This window comes from Ovis canadensis, chromosome 2, assembly GCF_042477335.2.
Source record: "Ovis canadensis isolate MfBH-ARS-UI-01 breed Bighorn chromosome 2, ARS-UI_OviCan_v2, whole genome shotgun sequence".
Lineage (NCBI taxonomy): Eukaryota > Metazoa > Chordata > Mammalia > Artiodactyla > Bovidae > Ovis > Ovis canadensis.
In genome coordinates, this window is record NC_091246.1 from 150,231,761 (window position 1) to 150,250,542 (window position 18,782).

Sequence of the window (18,782 nt, forward strand, 5' to 3'; positions counted from 1 at the left end):
ATGAAATTAAAAGACGCTTGCTCCTTGGAAGAACAGTTATGACCAACCTATTCAGCAAATTAAAAAGCAGAGAAATTGCTTTGCCAACATAGGTCGATCTAGTCAAAGCTATGGTTTTTCCAGCAGTCATGTATGGATATGAGAGTTGGACTATAAAGAAAGCTGAGCCAAAAAATTGATGCTTTTGAACTGTGGTGTTGGAGAAGACTCTTGAGTCCCTTGGAATGCAAGGAGATCAAACCAGCCCATCCTAAAGGCAATTAGTCTTGAATATTCATTGGAAGGACTCATGCTGAAACTGAAACTCCAATACTTTGGCCACCTGATACAAAGAACTGACTCATTTGAAAAGACCCTGATGCTGAAAGATTGAAGATGGGAGGAAAAGGGGACGACAGAGGATGAGATGGTTGAATGGCATCACCGACTCAATGGACATGAGTTTGGGGATGGGAGTTGGCGATGGACAGGGAGACCTGTCATGCTGTAGTCCATGGGGTCACAAAGAGTTGGACAAGACTGAGCAATGGAACTGAACTGAACAGTGAGTTAAAAACTAGATGATTCTAAGACAAGTGCTTTGGTAGGCTTGGCCACTCAGAATCCTCTGAAGAGATTTAACTTGTTAGTAACTCTAAAAGGCACAAGTGAAAGGTGGTGGTAGTCATTTAGACACCTGTAAGTGGATCAGCTCTAATCTCATTGCTACCTCTTGTAGAATTTATTTCAGGGGATTGATAGAAATACTGTTAAAATTAGCAGAATGGATGCCTGCTTATATATGTGGATTTGAGAGCTCCAGGCTCTGAGACTGCTTCCCTATTTCTCCTTTCCCTAACTATCATTGTCTGATACCTGGAATATCACCCCTATTTCTTATACTCCTTCACTGATATGACTTTTTAAAATGTAAGTTGACTAAAGCAAGCTTAGACTTTCAGTGCTATCAATGAAGGATCTTAAAACAGGATTACAGAGAGAATAAAAAAATAGACCATATAAGTTCTAAGTGTTTAGGAGTCTTGACAAAGTGCTGCCCAAGGGGGAAAAGGGTATAGAAAAGGCAGGATTCAAAGAAGCAAAGTAAACTTGCTCTAGACCCACCAAACGTAGCATGCTGTGTGAAAAATCGTCATATAAGAAACTGGCATGTATGCTTTCATCCAGTACAAGTCAAAGCTTGTGTGCATTTGTCTGCCTGAGTGTATGCAGGTATAAGGTAAAGGTTGGACAACAAAATTTCTAGGAGGTAACCTGTATTTACTGAGATTTACAGTGATGTTTCTTTTGTTTTTTTCCTCGTCAACATATGCACTGTTTGAATCTCATGGGAGACTGTGCTAACTTTATGATCAAATCAATAATAAAACCAATTTCTTTGTAATAAGTAAAACCTACCTTCAGAGCTTTGCGTATTTTGAAATTCAATAGAACATCTTATACTTCTATATTACATTCACTCTGGTATAATAGTTATGTTTAAAGTTTAAGAAAATTGATTTGTTGTTTAAGTTGTCAAAGTATTTTAGAATTCTATCAAGAGTTAAGAGTTAGGAATTCCCTGGCGGTCCAGGGGTTAGGACTCCATGTTTTCACTGCAGGGTTCAGTTGTTGGTCAGCAAACTAAGGTCCTGAAAGTGGTTCTGGCTTAAAAAAAAAAGTTAAAGCATGACCTTCAGTTAAATGGAAATTTAGTCATTAGGATAGAAATGATTAATCCATAGTAAATGAAGAAAACCTAATGTCAATTATAAGGTATTATAATATTTTACAGCATTTATTGAGAGTGTCCAAATTGGAGAAGGATAATGGGAATCTGTGCCTAAAGAAGAAAAGAAAATTATATGAGTTTTAAGACAGTTTTAAGAGATTGCTTAAGTTCTCTCTAACCCAACCCCACCTTACATGGAAAATCGTATTATAAACAAACTAAAATCCAAAAGCTTCTACTAGAAACACTTAACAATGTCATTGAAGTTGAATCACTGTATTTCCATCCTTTGATTTAGTCTTTTTATTTCCCTAATTGTATTCTTCTCTTTTAACCAGGATATATTGATTTCAATGATCCACATCAGGTAATTCAACTGTGATTAATAAGTAATTTAATAACTACTATAGTTCTAGTACTAAGTAAATCTATTGAATGCCATTTAACCCTGTTTTCTTCAGCTAAATTTACTTTTATTTTAAACCAGTGAATTCTGATCTGGATGTGAATTATGAGGGGTTAACTATCTGGCATGGTTTTCAGCTTGACCTTGTCACTTTCATTAGTGAATTAATTCAGTGATGTATGTTACTGTTAGAGGTGTAGTTTTTGCTGAAGGCAGGCAGACTTAGTGAGTCTAACTAAAATAAATAATTGGAGATTTCTAATCATTAACCATTAACCAAAGCATTTTTCCCATAGTAAGAAGAAACCTCTCTGTTTTCTTGTTTTGTAAATCCCCTGGACTTTAATATGATCTCAACTCCTTTTGGAGAAGGAAATGGCAACCCACTCCAGTACTCTTGCCTGGAAAATCTCATGGACGGAGGAGCCTGGTGGGCTACAGTCCATGGGGTCACGAAAAGTCAGATATAACTGAGCAACTTCACTTTCATTTTTCACTTTCATGCACTGGAGAAGGAAATGGCAACCCACTCCAGTGTTCTTGCCTGGAGAATCCCAGGGACGGGGGAGCCTGGTGGGCTGCCGTCTATGGGGTCACACAGAGTTGGACACGACTGAAGCGACTTAACAGCAGCAGCAACTCCTTTTAAAAATTTCCATCATAATTTGAACAAAGGAAATGTACCTTGGCTAGCTGGTAAAAACTAAAGACAGTTCTAAGCAGTTCTTTTATTTTAAATGTTTGCACTAAATGTATGAAATATTGCAGATTTATATACTTTAATATACCCCCTCACTAAGATTTAACAAACTAGTATTACACATTTAGCTTTTATTAAACTCCTTTAATGTATGATGAAAGTATGATGCGGAGAAGGCAATGGCACCCCACTCCAGTACTCTTGCCTGGAAAATCCCATGGGATGGAGGAGCCTGGTGGGCTGCAGTCCATGGAGTCGTTAAGGGTTGGACACGACTAAGCAACTTCCCTTTCACTTTTCACTTTCACGCACTGGAGAAGGAAATGGCAACCCACTCCAGTGTTCTTGCCTGGAGAATCTCAGGGACGGGAGAGCTGGTGGGCTGCCATCTGTGGGGTCACACAGAGTCGGACATGACTGAAGTGACTTAGCAGCAGCAGAAGGTATGATGAAGCTGCCTGAAGTGACTTAAGGTGGCGTTCTACACACAGTGGAACTGGTTTGTGCAGTGGGCTAAGCACAAGTTCCTGCAGCTGTTTGAGGTTGATTATAACTGAGACTGTCTCTAGTAGGACTCCCACCACCCCCAGCACTGAAGAAAGCACCATTCTTAAAGACCTCCTTTTACCTATACTTTTTACTCTAACCCCTAATTACAACTGTCATTTGCTTATTTACACTTTCACGTACTTGAAAATAGACAAATTACGTGTCGTAACATGAGCTACTATTTGTGGAGCAGTACTAGCACTGTACTAGCCCTCAGTGCCTGACACAGGTCATGTCACATGAGCATCCAGCCCCAGCGAAGCAGGTACTGTTACTTTTCCCACTTTGTGGAGGAGGAGGCAGAAGGTTGCAGGGACAGTAAATGCTATGCTCTCCTGGTGCAAGCCCTGGCATTGACTCCAAAGCTCCTGTGTTTGGTAACCATTACATTGCCTCTCTTCCAGCTTGCAAAACCTCTGTAAACTTCTCTCCAATTAAACAGATTCACACTCAACATCCTGGGTAGCTCAACCCTGATGAAAGAAAACAGTAGAACTACTGGGAGTCGATTAAGGAGCATATTCCTGAAGCGCACAGAACAAAATGGGGCTTAAGAATACACAATGCCCTTCCTCACCCTTTTTTATTTCTTTAATATTTTATATAGGAACTCATGATGTGTTTACTTAAATAACTGCATTAGTTTAGTCTGTCTACTTTTTAGAAAGCTTGTGTACTAGATCTGTTATTCTACAGGCATCCCAAGGTACATGCCAGTTTTCTTGGCTACAGTCTATTTAGAAATACCTAGATCTTCTACCTTAAATGCCCTTTCTTTTTCTGTAGGTTTTTACCCAAGAGAAATGTTTTCCTCTAGGATCCAGGGGTTCCTTCATTTTAATCTTAATAGCGATATTTTAATTAACATGGAATAAGTCCAAGTTTGATTTTCTCTTGGCTGCAGCTTAGCTGATTAAAATTCTTTTCTAATAGCCTCTAAACACACACACACACAAATTTAAAAACTCTTGTGGCTCTCTCTTATAGGACAACAAAAAATGTATATTAAGCTATTCTTTGAATGCTAGTATCATTCATATCTCAGAACGAAAGAAATATTCCCGTCACTAAATGAGGCTTATTTTTTAAACTCATCATTCTTAGTCCTTAAAAAATCCTGCCTGGCCCATCTTACACCATTTGTTAAGTTTGCATTTTTAACATCAATTTAGTAAGCTCTTATCATTAATTATAGCATGGAATCTAGTGATATAGTTAACATAAGTTGACCTGGTCACACGCAGTGATGATTATGTTCTCTTCAAATGTCTTTGTTCTTAAGTCTGTATGACCCATGTGCTAGTCTCGAAACACAAGTCAATTTGCTTTCATTACACATCCATACAATAGAGGAAGGGGGTAAATCTTACAGAATAGGGTTATAAAACATGTGCTCCCCACAAGACATTCATGGCTTTGCCCTTCTAACATGCGTTCCCTCAACTGTCTTCACAAATGCTATTAAAAATAGTTTAACATTTGTGATGCTGAAATATGTATATTTTGACAAATTTTAAATTATTTATCCATAGAAATATAAATATCCTGTACAAAAAAAAAAAAGTTAGCTTATTTGAAGACCTCTAGGATGATAAATGAAATACATGAGTTTATTTTTACTCTGTCTTTGTGTTATTATGTCCATATAAATTTGTGAATCTCTGTATATACATTTCTCCCTTTTTAAAATTTCTGTGCTATCTGCTTTATTATATTATAATCAAATTTTAAGAGCTCTAACTCTTAAACAGATATAGTTGTCTGAGAAATTCATGTTGTGACTGCTTTTGTCAGGTCATAGAAAAGACCAATAAATGACTGTGGCTGGGAACTTGACCTGAAGGGGAACACAAGTTGTTTTCAGACGACATGAAAGCAATCAGTCCAGAGATGGGAAACATGGTGTCAGCATAGAATTAGGAGGACCAGATGCAGCCATGGCTTCATGCATTCACCAATTACTTCCTGATCACCTACTGTGTTTCTACTGGTAAACTGGGTCTGTGATAGGAATGAGGCATACTTGAATAGGGCTTTACAGAAGTAATCTCATCAAGAAATAAAATGACATTTTTACTGCTTTTGATATTTTAGATCAATGTTTCAAAAAGTGAAGTGCCGCATTGTTTTAGGAGAATTTTTGGCCTTCTTCCTAACCATCCCTAAATTTGTTACTTTTATAAGATGGCAAGTGAACATTTCCAAACACAGACACATCATCATAAGGTTTTTATTTAAACTTTATGTTCTACTCAAAATGATATTTAAATACTGCTGATTCATCACTATGTTCCTTTCTCATCTCTTATCATCAAGGGCCTTTCTCCTAATTATTTAAAGGTCCAAGCAGCATATGGGTGAGGAGCCACCCATATGCCCATCCAGTTGAGGTGTGTTTGGGGGCGGGGGGGGGGGGCGATGACCCTCTGATTTAATCAGAATTGGCTTTAGTGACTCAGAATCAAAATCTGGGTTTGGGTGGCAGGCTTTAACTCATTTCATGCTGGATTTTGGAGACGTCTAAAGTGTTCTGTAGAAGGGACCAGAGTAATGAGAGGAGAGATTAATGGTTGCAGCTATTTATCAACTGGTACAGAAGTCTAATGTTTCAGTTACTGATAAGGTCAGCCTGGTGCCACCCTGTCTGACCCCTTGTTAAGATGACTTAACCTTAGTGAGAGGTGTGTTCCGCCAAGCACCTGCCACTGTGGACTCTGCTTCTGTCCCTGTGAGATGATCTGCCTTCCACTTTGGTACCTAACAGAGCAAGCAGTGACAACAGCTGACTCAAAATTTTCTCTGGGAGGGCAGGCTTTCTTCCTTCCCTGACAGAAATATGACAATATTTCAAAAGAGTAAATTTGCTGAACTTTTTGTGGTGTGTAGCAAAACATACTAATAAACATCTTATGAAACAGACTGCTTTCCTTAGCTGTACTTACCTTCTCTCATAAGACTGGAATGGCCTAAGCTTTACAGACTCTCCAAGTTTATCAAGAGCCTTTATTTACAAATGAAGAAGGCAATTTTTGGTTCATTTCTCTCATTCATTCAACAAATATTTATCGAGAAACTTCTATGAACCAGACATTGTTCTGGAGATACAGCAGTGAGCAAAACAGGAAAAAAACATCCTTAATCTAAGAGTCAAACCGGTGGAAGCAACAATAGACAAGGTAAACAGGCCAGTCCTATAGTCTGTTAGAGAAAGATTAAACACTGAGAGTAAATATCCCAGGTGGCACTAGTGGTAGAGAACCCACCTGCCAATGCAGAATATGCAAGAGATGTGGGTTCAATCCCTGAGTTGGGAAGACCCCCTGGAGTAGGAAATGGCAACCCACCATAGTTTTCTTGCCTGGGGAATCCCATGGACAGAGGAGCCCGGCAGGGTATGGTTCATAGGGTTGCAAAGAGTCAGACACGACTGAATCGACTTAGCACAAGCACACAAGCACATAAATCAAGCTAGGAAGAGAGACAGGAGGAGAGAGAGAGTATGTGTGTGTGTGTGGGTGGGTGGGTGGGTGGGTAGGGGGAGGGAATCAAGGAGGAGCTCACTGAGAAGTGATACTTGAGAAATGACCTGAAGAATATGAAAGGATAAGATGGTAAGTTACAAAAAAGAGCATTCCAGGGATAGGGAACAGCAAGGGCAACCATCCTAAGGTGGGAACACTCCTTCTGGCACATTCGAGGAGCAGTGCGAAGGCCAGTGTGGCTCAGTCTGCTCCACACTTGGAGGAGGAGGTCAGAAAGATCTAGGTGCTGGGTCATTGATAACCTTAGAAGTCATTACAAGGACTTTGGCTTTTCTGTATCACTTGGGAAATTATTAGGGGGTTTTGAACAAAGTGCTTTCACCTGATTTTTTTTTGTAAGATTTATTTATGGCTTTGCTGGGTCTTCAGTTGCTGCATATGGGCCTTTCCAGTTGGGCTGAGTGTGGGCTTCTCATTGCAGTGGTTTCTCTTATTTCAGAGCAGGGGCTCTAGGCGTGTGGCACATGGGTTCAGGAGTTGCAGCTCATGGGCTCTAGAGCGCTGCTTCAGTAGTTGTGGCACACAGGCTTAGCTGTTACCTGGCATGTGGGATCTTCCCAGATCTGGGATTGAACTGGTGTCTCCTGATTTGACCAGGCAGATTCTTTACCACTGAGCCTCCAGGGAAGCCCCTTGATTTTTGTCTTAACAGGTGCCTTCACTGCTATGTTGCAGAAGGACAATAGGGAAGCAGTGTGGAAGAAGCAGTCCAGGTAGAAGGTTCTTGGTGGTGACTCAGACTCTGTGGCAGCAGTCAAACTGGCTGAGCCAACAGGATGGACGTGATGTGCAGTGTGAGAGGGGATAAGGAAGCATGACTCCACAAGTTCTGGCCTAAACAAATGGAAGAATGACTTGCTTTTTATTGAAACAGGGAAGACTGTGAGAACAGGATTATTTTTAATGGGGGAGATGAAAGGAGGGATTATCAGGATCTTAGTTTTTAGACATGCTGAGTTTGAAATGAGCTTTGATACTAAGTGAAGATCAGACAGAGGTCCAGGAATGGAGACATAGTTTGGAATCACCAACATATAAATAATACAGAAAATAATATAAATATTTATATAAATAAATACGGAAAATGTATATACAAGGTCCAAGACCTGTAAATAATACAAATAATACAGAAAACCTAGAGATAGTGGAGATTACTAAGAGTGAGCATAGATATTAAAGAGAATATGTCCAAGGACTAGATGAAAAGGACCCACACAGAAATAGAAAGTTCAGATGTATGCAGAATAAGGATATAGTATCCTGGATATAAGAAAAAGACTTTAGAGGATGGTCAGCTATGTAATGCTGCTAATATGTCCAGTAAGTGAGCTCATAGGAAGAGTTGCCTCATTGGAAAAGACCCTGATGCTGGGAGGGATTGCGGGCAGGAGGAGAAGGGGATGACAGAGGATGAGATGGCTGGATGGCATTACCGACTTGACGGACATGAGTTTGGGTAAACTCCGGGAGTTGGTGATGGACAGGGGGGCCTGACATGCTGCGATTCATGGGTTCGCAATGAGTCGGACATGACTGAGCGACTGAACTGAAATGAAGAAGTAACCTCTGGTTTAGTCAGGGAGGAGGTCATTGATGACTTGCATAGTATAAAGTAAAAACAGTTTTCTACCAATGTAGGGAAAACCCAGTTCTTTCCTACTATGTGTTTCTTCCCTGAGTCTTCTTTGCTACTCACACAAAACATTTCACTTCTGGTCACCAGACGTGTGGAGGTTTTCCCCCACACCACCAAGCAATTTTTAGACACCAGCATTCAACTCAATTCTGACCCACCTACCCAGAGACAGCATGATTCCTTAGGATAAGGGCTCCGTCCCACAAGACTGCCCTCCCTTCCCATACACACTTCTGATACCAGTCAGAAGCCCTAACCAACCAGCTGTTGATCATAGGTTCCAGTGACCCTCTTCTTGAACTTCAGATACCATTCCCAAGTCCAAGTTGTTACCTATACTTCTGACCGACTTGCTATAAACCAGAGTTTTCTTCGACCCCTTCTCAGGTTTAATTAATCTGCTAGAACAGCTCACAGAATTCAGGGAAACACTTGCCTATATTTACCTGTTTTTAAGGGATATGGTAGAGGATATAGGTGAACATGCAGATGGAAGAGACATATAGGACAAGGTATGTGGGAAGAGGCATGGAGCTTGCAATGACCTATCCAGGTATTGCACTCTCCCAGCAGCTCCATGTGTATCAACCTGGAAGCCCTCTGAACTCCATACTTTTGTGATTTCATGGCAGCCTCAGCACACAGGCATGATCAGTCATTAATTCCATTTTCAGCCCTTCTCCTTTCTCAAGACAGTGAGGGCAGGGCTGAAAATTTCAGACTTCTAATTGTGACTTCCCCATGACAAGCCCTCATTCAGGAGGCCTCTAGAGTTGCCTTATTATAACAAAAGATACTCCTATCACCCAGGAAACTACAAGGTGTCAGGAGCCAGGGTCCAAGACCAATATTAGAACAAGAGATGATTCTAGTGTTCTTGTCACTTAGGAAAGTTCAAGGGTTTTAGGAGTTCTGTGCCAGCAACAGGGACAGAGACCTTTATGTATTTCTATTATCTCACAGACAGGAAATAGTTTTAATGGATCAAAGATTGAGAGAAGTCTGATTGGAGGGGTTCAAGTGGCAGATGAGAAATGGGAGAAAAAAATTATGAATAACTCTTTTAAGCAGGTTTGTTGTAAAGGGCAAGAGCAAGATGACATGGCAGTGGGCCAGGAGGCACTGGCCAGCCTGCTGACAGTCACATGCTGTGAGTGTGAGCGTCAGCTGTGTATAGAGTCACGGACCTCAGATGACCTTGCTTTTGGTAAACATATAGATTTTTGAAATGTTTGTCATTGATGTATTGTGCTAAAAAGAGAAAGATCAAGCCAGTCTCAATGTACAAATATTCTTCCCTTTTCCGCTTCTGACTTTACTCCAGTAGTTTCCTCTAGATTTTTCTTTGGAAGCTAGTTTTTATGAGTCATGTACATTTTAATTAGTTGTTTATATGCCTGCCTCCCATTCTAGCCTTTCTTGAGAAGGACCATGTTTTATTTTGCTTTACATATCCATTTCTGGCACATGGCAGATACTCTGTAAATGCTTTCTGACTGTTAAGCTCCATGTTGGCATGTGATGTGTTAGAATGGAAAGGTCAGTGTCTTCCTAAAGCCTGCTGTTCATTTTCGACTGGAGATTCCATTTGGTTGTTTTGTTTTCTATAGAGTTCCTATGGAGCAGGCAGGGTGAGGACGGGTTCTCTGCAGCTCAGCAGCACATCTGCTGGGAATTCATCTTTGAAAAGGACAAAGCGAAAAGCACCTTCCCCGCCCTCGACAACAGTCCTGCTGCAAAGCAATGAGAACAGCCATGTGACTGGTAATGTCAATTTTCCCATTAACATTACATTTGTGCTGTGTTTTCTTTAGACAACAGAGATGATATGTTATAAATTATGTATTTTTATTAAATAATAATAGTACTTAACTTTTAATTAATTGATTTTATTAGTAATACTTAGATAGCCCCTGATTATTCTCACCACCTTTGAAAAATCTGCAACTTAACAAAGTATAAAACTGTACAGCTCCATGACCCTAAAATGAGCATATTATAATTTATGAGTCTATTAAGAAGATACTGTCTTTCCAGGACTGACTACATGTAGGATTGGGAATCTAACCAGATTTGGCTGTATCAGAGCTAGACAAGTAAAGAGGTTTCTAAGGTGGTTAGGGCTATCTCTTTCTGAATTCTATAAATGCCACTAAGTTAAGCTAGTAAGGAACTGTTTCATTGGTGAATGTGACCTGCCTGCTTATAAGTTATGTCTCTTCTGTCCTCTAGCCACACAGTCAGTACCTGCAGTTCCTACAGACAGTGGCATAGAAGTGAGCTCTTCTGAGGGCCTGTCCAGCCCAGGTATGACACCTCTGTTCCTCATCTTGTAACCACTGAGAAAGAACTTCGAGTAGAGCTGAGGAATGAAGTTAGAAGCTACTTATAATGCTCTGTACATGAAGGAGATACAGATACTTTGACTCCATTTCCCACCAGGGAGGGGCTTCCCCGGTAATTCAGTAGAGTCTGCCCGTAGTGCGCGAGATGTGGGTTCAGTCTCTGGTTGGGAAGATCAGAGAAGGAAATGGCAACTCATTCCAGTATTCTTGCCTGGAAAATTCCATGGACAGAGGAGCCTGGTGGCTATAGTCCATGGGGTCAGAAAGAGTTGGATATGACTGAGTGGCTAACACCCACATTATACAGTATGAAATGAAAAATATTCCCCTCCTGAGCTCAGAGCATGAAACACAGCAATCAGAATTTTAATTCTGTGATGGTACCCTGAGTACTTTTCCTATAGGTCTCCTGCTTTTCCTTATGCAATGCCAGGTTGCCATTTATTAATCTTCTCCCCCAGAGGAACAATGCATCTTAGTTAGGAATGCACCTTGGTGTTTCCAGAAGAAAACTTATATGAAGGTATAAAGTATCATTCTTTATTCAGCTGTCATCGGTGTGAATTCATAGTGTCCTAATCTAATGATAAAAATTTACTGTGAACTATTTATTGTTATATGGCTTATTTTGAATTTTCTCTAAGTAAAATTCCAGTAAAAAAAAAATTCAACCTAATACTGTTTCCTAATATTTTAAATGACAGCTATTTAGTAGCTATTATAGGTATGATAAAATTTCTTCTTCCTTAGACTTAGTTAGATATAAGTGAATATGATAAAAATAGAATATTACTATGTCAGTACTTTAACATGGAGATAATTTGATAGGTATAAAAATTGCTTAATATAACTACTTAATTTTTATAATTGATGTTCACAAATACAGAAAAACTCAGGAGCACCCAAGTGTTCCTGAATCATTAATCCTTAGGTGATCCTTAGGAATTTAATATTTTGACATAGAATTCTCCTTTCTTCTGTGATTAAAAACACTATCATTAGGTAACTAGTAATGATTTTTCTCAAGTCTTACCCAGAGTAATATCAATAACACCATTCTGTTTCACATGGAAATTTATTAAATAATATCAAACTATATAAATGAAATGAGAGGATTTCTAAAGTATTAGAGACAAGTGGCTGCTCTTTGAACTCTGCTCCATAGCTCTTTCCTCTTCTGGTCCTTCCCCCCTCCCCCCTCATCTCTCTCTTATTTAATGCATGGCTAATTGTGAGGTCACAAATATAATTTCTTCCAAAACGCTTCTCGGTCTCTGCTTGCTTGATTCTGTTTTCTAAGTGCCATCACCGCAGCTTTTACTTCTTTGGCAGAAGCCTCCCTTGGCCCTGGGAACGAACAGTGCGCTGTGTCCCAGCTGCCCGCTGAAGCCCCTGTCTCAGGGTGCCCTGGAACGCCTGAGGCTGCTGCCACATCTCTGCCCTGTAAGTTACCTGGCCTTCCCTCAGTCTCTAAAAATGAAAGCGAAAACAACTCATGTAACAACTACAAGTGTCTGATACAGTGAGCATTTTTCTGAATAAATGAATTTTTTTTTAAAGTTCACAAGAATAGGTTTAATCTAATACAATTCTGTTTTAGCAAAGGATAGTGGTTGTCAAACAATTTTGCCCTTTTGACTATTTCCAGGAAAAATATACACGATGTCCCAAAAGGCTTAGTGAAATTTTAAGCTTTAATGACATAAGATGCTACAAACTAAGTTTATTTGAATTTCTTTTACACAATTGAATTTTGTGAATTTTAAATATTTTGAATTTTATTTTTGTTTCAATTTTGTAACCTTTAGAAGGATTGAAAAAATTATGATAAATAGATTCAAATTATAGAAAGCTAAGTAAATGTAAAAGAAATTTCAATAATTATACTTTCAAATGATATTTTTGTAATTTTTTTTTTAACACACTTTGGGAGTTGTTGTATCTTCAAACTACACCAAAGGTTTGGATATTCTGTTCTTTGAAAGTGAGTTGTCTTCCCTTAGAATGTATGAAGCTGAAATATAATAGTTGTGATATAACATCTGTGAAAAGTATTCACTGTTCACAGTCCCCACCTCATTTTGTTATAGTCATTGTTGTTGTTGTAGTCTTAAAATTTGGTCATTTGACCATAGTATCAGTAAACAAACTTGATTTAATATTTTTTAAAGCTTGGGAAAATCTGTACTAATCAAATAACAAAGTGTGAAAGTGCTCTTGATTAGAATTTTTTTTTAAAGAATCACAGCCTTTTCTAAGACTTTTAATGACAGGAATGCATTTATTTAAGAAAGCCTACATAATGCTTGGGCTTCCCAGTAGCACAATGGTGAATCCGCCTGCCAGTATAGGAGATGCAGGGTTCAGTCCCTGGGTTGGGAAGATCCCCTGGAGTAGCAAATGGCAACTCACTCCAGTATTCTTGCCTGGTGAATTCTATGGACAGAGGAGCCTGGTGGGCTACAGTTCATGGGCTCACAAAAAGTCAGACACAACTGAGCATGCACACATATAATGCTTATAACTACTAAGTATAAGTAGCTCAGACGGTAAAGTGTCTGCCTACAATGCAGGAGAGCTGGGTTCGATCCCTGGATCGGGAAGATCCCCTGTAGAAGGAAATGGCACCCCACTCCAGTACTCTTGCCTGGAAAATCCCATGGACTGAGGAGCCTGGTAGGCTACAGTCCATGGGGTAGCAAAGAGTTGGACACGACTGAGCGACTTCACTTGATAAAACCCCAGAAAAATAATTTGAAAAGACTTTTGAAACGTGTGACTCATTCTTCATACTTTAGGACCATTTTCTCAGTGAGGACCTCATGCTTAAAATTGTGTATCTGTATAAAATACTTGTGATTGTGAAGAGAGAAATAGGGAGAAAGATCAATAATTTGCTAAATGTTACCTCAGTTAATTTCAAAAGAGCTTAACATATATCCAGGAGCCATCTATAAAACACACTTGCATCTAAATCATAATGGCCATTAAGTTTTCCTGGATACATTTTTTAAATTATGTAAATATGTTCCTACTATATAGATGTCATATCTATATAGTTACTTTAAAGGCATAATATTGTACACTGGCATCAAAATAACTATTTCATGTCATGATAAAAACTTGTATGTATAAGTATGTGCACATATTTATATATATGTTTACTTAAAGTCAAATTATTTGTTCTTAGTAATCTACTTTTCAATTTATAACAAAAATGTTAAAATTCCCCACATTTATCAAAAATCACAAATGGCATACTACTCTGTCTATATGCTTAAAGATAAATACATTTTAATTATTTCAAATATTCTTCAAATACATTAAACTTTTTGTTAAATTTTGTAGATGTGCAGATCACTACAATTCAATGATATACTACTTTTTTTCCCTCCCTCAATTGGGGTAAAATTAAACTTTGTTCAGCTGCTATTGTGTAGGTGGAGGTACTGAATTATATTCAAATAAGCAGAGATCCAAAAACTCATTTGTTGGTTTAAATATACTTTCAGAACTAGTGTGGACACTAACCACTTAGGATGGCTCCTTGTCTTTTACCCTGTTGGCCATTTGTTGTTAGAACTAAGAAATAATAATAAAACCATTTTATTCAACAAAATATTAACCACAGCTATTGAAAAGAATCAGACACACACACGTATCGATATGGGACAACCTTTAAGATACAGTTGAGTGGAGAAAGAAAAGTTGAAAACATCAGATACAGGATGCTTCCATTTAGATTAAATAAACCAACAAGAAGAAGAGAAGGAAATGTATGTGTATCTGCTTAAAAGGTATATACTCATTATACTTAGTTAATATAGAGAAAGGAAGACTTAATGGAAGTTGCCTCTGAGAATCAAACTCAATAGGAATTAAAATTAATTTTTATAGCATAATGCTTATTCTATTATTATCTTAAAAATTAAGCATCTAAGTAAGTGGCTTTTAACTTTGGTTACACACTAGAATCACCCAAAGAATCTTAAAAATTCTTGGTCCTGTCCTGCAGAGATTCCAATTTAACAGATGTACAGTAGAGGTGAGCATCAGTATTTTTAAAGGATGCTCAGACAGTTCTCAGTCATAGCACTGATAACTACTGAGTCAAACTTTGTAATTACACTTGTGAAGTGAAGTGAAGTCGCTCAGTCGTGTCCAACTCTTTGCGACCCCATGGACTGTAGCCTACCAGGCTCCTCCATCCGTGGGATTTTCCAGGCAAGAGTACTGGAGTGGGTTGCCATTTCCTTATCCAGGGGAACTTCCTGACCCAGGGATTGAACCCGGGTCCCCCTCATTGTAGGCAGACGCTTTACCGTCTGGGCCACAATTACACTTGTAGACTACCTAAAAATTTGTGTTCTTTTTGTTTACATTTAATGCTATTGGTCTAGGTAAAAGTCATTTAAATTGAAAGACACACTCTTAAATGAAATATATAACTTGAAGTTTATAAGCTTAAATAACCATTTTTTCTACCACAAAGAAAACCTAGAGCGATAGCATATTATTTTTAGAAACGCATGTCTGAGATAATCTGATTATACATTAACATAATTATTCACCATTAGACAAGTATTTTACTATTAGCTTTGAATCAGAATTTAAAAGAGTCCAGCTAATTATTATTTTAAAAATTCCTTCCTTGCCAGAATTGCATTGGATAAATGAGACAAATTAATATCTAGGATTATATCTTCATTTCTTTGTAGCTGGAATAAGCTCTGATTATAGCCTTGAAGAGATAGATGAAAAGGAAGAACTGAGTGAAATGCCTAAAGATGAGGCTGAAAATACTTTTCTGAAGTCACAAGACAGTCCTACTGTATCTACTGATATAATAAATACACTGAAAAATGATCCTGACTCAGCCCCTGGCAGTGCTACTGGAGAGTCCTCACAAAACTCCAAAGAAGAAAAACAAGGAACTAGAAACACAGATGAACAGTAAGTAGTCTGTATGCCAGAAGTGGTGGCGGTGCTTTGTTTAACTGAAGAAATGATATTTTAAACACAAGTGAAGTCATTTCTTTAGTTTATACTTTATCCCTTTTACCATCATTAAAAAAATTTTATTCATAGAGTATCTATTTACATGTGGTTGGTTTTAAGTAAAATCAAATCCAATGGTTTTGGGGTCCCTGTGGCAGATAAATCACAACATGTAGTTATTTTGTATAAATATTAGCGTTTTTGTTTGTGTTGTGTTTGTTTTGCCTGTTACCTATTTGACCTAAATAAAATATTTAATCTCAGTTTGCACCAAATACTCCTAAAGAACTTTCACTGACTGGTTTATAAAACAATTCTGCATATTAGAATATGATGTTAAGCCACTAATCATTTTTACAGTCAATTTTGTGAAGCAGAGAATGCACTTTCCCTTTGGTTCTAGAAATAGAAATTCATAATAAAGTACACTTACATTCTGTTACTAATACCACACTATGAATAAAGATGAAATCAAGAACGTAAAATAAACCATTTTATCAAAGTTTTACTATAATTTGCATGAGATTGTCTCCAAATTACACTTCTCTATCATTAAAAAAACCCAGTAAAGTTAATTCACATTCTGACTTGCCACAAGGTGACCTTGCCAGATGTAAGGGAAATGTCTATGAAAGTAAATTTCATTTAGCTCCTTTTTCTTTCAAAAATAATAATTGATAATAAGAAAAAGATACTCTCTTGGGGAAACTGTCCATTTTACCAAGCTTCTAATATCTTGCTTTGTTACAGGGCCACATATGAAAGCTAATGTTTCATAGCACCATTTCCTCTTAGCTTTATTTTTTCTTTGCTATTAAATTTCCAGTATTTGGCAGAAAAAGATGATTGTTCCAGTCTATCTGTCTTTGGAAATTATTGCCTGTTTTATTGTTGTGTGAGTGTGTGTTTGAATAGTATCATATATAATATATAATATCATTTTTACAGAAGGCCACACATTGTGGTATATAATTCAAGCGACAAAGAGACGGTAGTTGACAGTGTAAGAAACTTTAAGTCACTGGACCCAAACCAAGAGAAAGGTGAGTTCTGTAAGCACTAATAACTAACACTTTCATAGCACATACTATATGCCAATGACCTTTCTTAAACACTTTATATTAGCTCATTTAATGTTGTATATTAACTCATTAATGGGTATTGTTACTTTAGTCCCATTTTACAGATGATTGATCCACGAAGATATTACATAACTCACCTGAGGTCCCACAGTAAATGGTAGACCTCAGATTTGAACTCAGGCAGTATGTGTTCAATATGTGTTGATTCCAGAATTTGCTTCTCACTACCATGTCTTATGATGATGTTGTTAAATCTTAGAGGTTATCTAACTTAGCTCTGAATCTTACCGATGTATACTCTGTGCATACTTATGATCTGCTTCTCCTTTTTCCTTCTACTGGCTCCCTAGCTCAAGCCTGTTTTATTTCATAGCCAAGTTGATATACCTTGGGTAAAACTTGTCTGCCTGATTTTGCAGGCTCAAGCCATCTAATCATGTAATAAAGTTCACCAGGATTTCCCACTCCTCCCCCAATACCTCCAAATCAAGATAGTTTATTCTTTCTCATGGCATATATGTTTCACTCAGTTCTATCATTAGGCCTATGGGTTATTTTATTATTATCTTTGTCTGGAAAGTAATCTTCACCCATTCAACTATTATCCAAATCCTGCCACTTCACTTATTCTGTTGCTTGACTGCTGGACGCCATGTAGTTCTGTGTCTCGACTACTTGACTAGATTCGACAGTCTTCCATCAGAGAAATTATATCTGATACTTTGTTTCAATTCCTTATGGAACCTAGCAGAATACTGAGATAACAGTTAAAATAAATAGTTAGGATTGAATTTCAGAAAAAAAGATACTGTACAAATTAGAATTGCAGTGAATACACAATGGTATTTTAAGGGGATATGAAGGAAATGACTTATTCTCAAGTCCAATCTATTATGTTAGTACATAAAACTAGGTTAAGGTCCATAGAAAACATGATATATAGGCTTCTGCTGCTAAGTCATGTCAGTTGTGTCCGACTCTGTGACCCCACAGACAGCAGCCCATGAGGCTCCCGTCCCTGGGATTCTCCAGGCAAGAATACTGGAGTGGGTTGCCATTTCCTTGTCCAGTGTATGAAAGTGAAAAGTAAAAGTGAAGTTGCTCAGTTGTGTCCGACTCTTCACGACCCCATGGGCTATAGCCTACCAGGCTCCTCTGTCCATGGGATTTCCCAGGCAAGAGTACTGGAGTGGGTTGCTATTGCCTTCTCCGGAGATACATAGATACGTATATAAATTCAATAGGTATTGGATTATCCCAATGTCACAAACAAGATAGACAGATGTATATAGATATGACACTTTATATATGTGGTATGTGTTGGTTAATTTGAATATGAATGTCTTTGATTCATTTTCCTTATGGTCAATAACCTCCTGAGATACAAGTGTACACTTATATACTTCTATATAATTTCCCCATTTTTTCTTCTTGACGCAGCTTTTTAACAAAATATATTATGATGGCAATAGCATTTCTATTGAGAAGATATGATTTAAAAGCTGCTTACTGTTTAAAATCATAGTAAAATTAAATCATTTTTGCAAAGATCTGGGTATCATATTAGTATTAGGGTCCCAAGCACATTTCTGTAATAGACTTATTTTGATTTGCACTTGATTTACAATGACCACTGTCAACTCTGGGTGGTTTTTAAAATAATTTGTTATCCTTAGAACTAATTTTATTCTGCTTTTCTCCTTTTTTCTTTAAACCTAAACTGTGCACTTATCTAAACGATCCTTTCATCAGGTGGTTGATGTTCATGTCAGTTTTGAGTAGGGGAAAGTATAGTATAGTACAAAATATACCT

The 18,782-nt window shown here is 37.9% G+C and overlaps 1 protein-coding gene across 8 annotated transcripts in view; it reads left to right on the top strand.

The window, feature by feature from the left end:
- The window catches only part of COBLL1 (cordon-bleu WH2 repeat protein like 1), a 167,203-nt gene that overhangs the window by 134,735 nt on the left and 13,686 nt on the right, over nucleotides 1–18,782 (top strand). For all 8 annotated transcript variants that reach the window (XM_069574305.1, XM_069574306.1, XM_069574312.1 and 5 more), the window contains 5 exons: nucleotides 10,155–10,308; nucleotides 10,777–10,851; nucleotides 12,222–12,332; nucleotides 15,608–15,842; nucleotides 16,836–16,930. In XM_069574305.1, coding sequence (XP_069430406.1) covers nucleotides 10,155–10,308; nucleotides 10,777–10,851; nucleotides 12,222–12,332; nucleotides 15,608–15,842; nucleotides 16,836–16,930 — 670 coding nt within the window. The remainder of the gene's footprint in view (nucleotides 1–10,154; nucleotides 10,309–10,776; nucleotides 10,852–12,221; nucleotides 12,333–15,607; nucleotides 15,843–16,835; nucleotides 16,931–18,782) is intronic.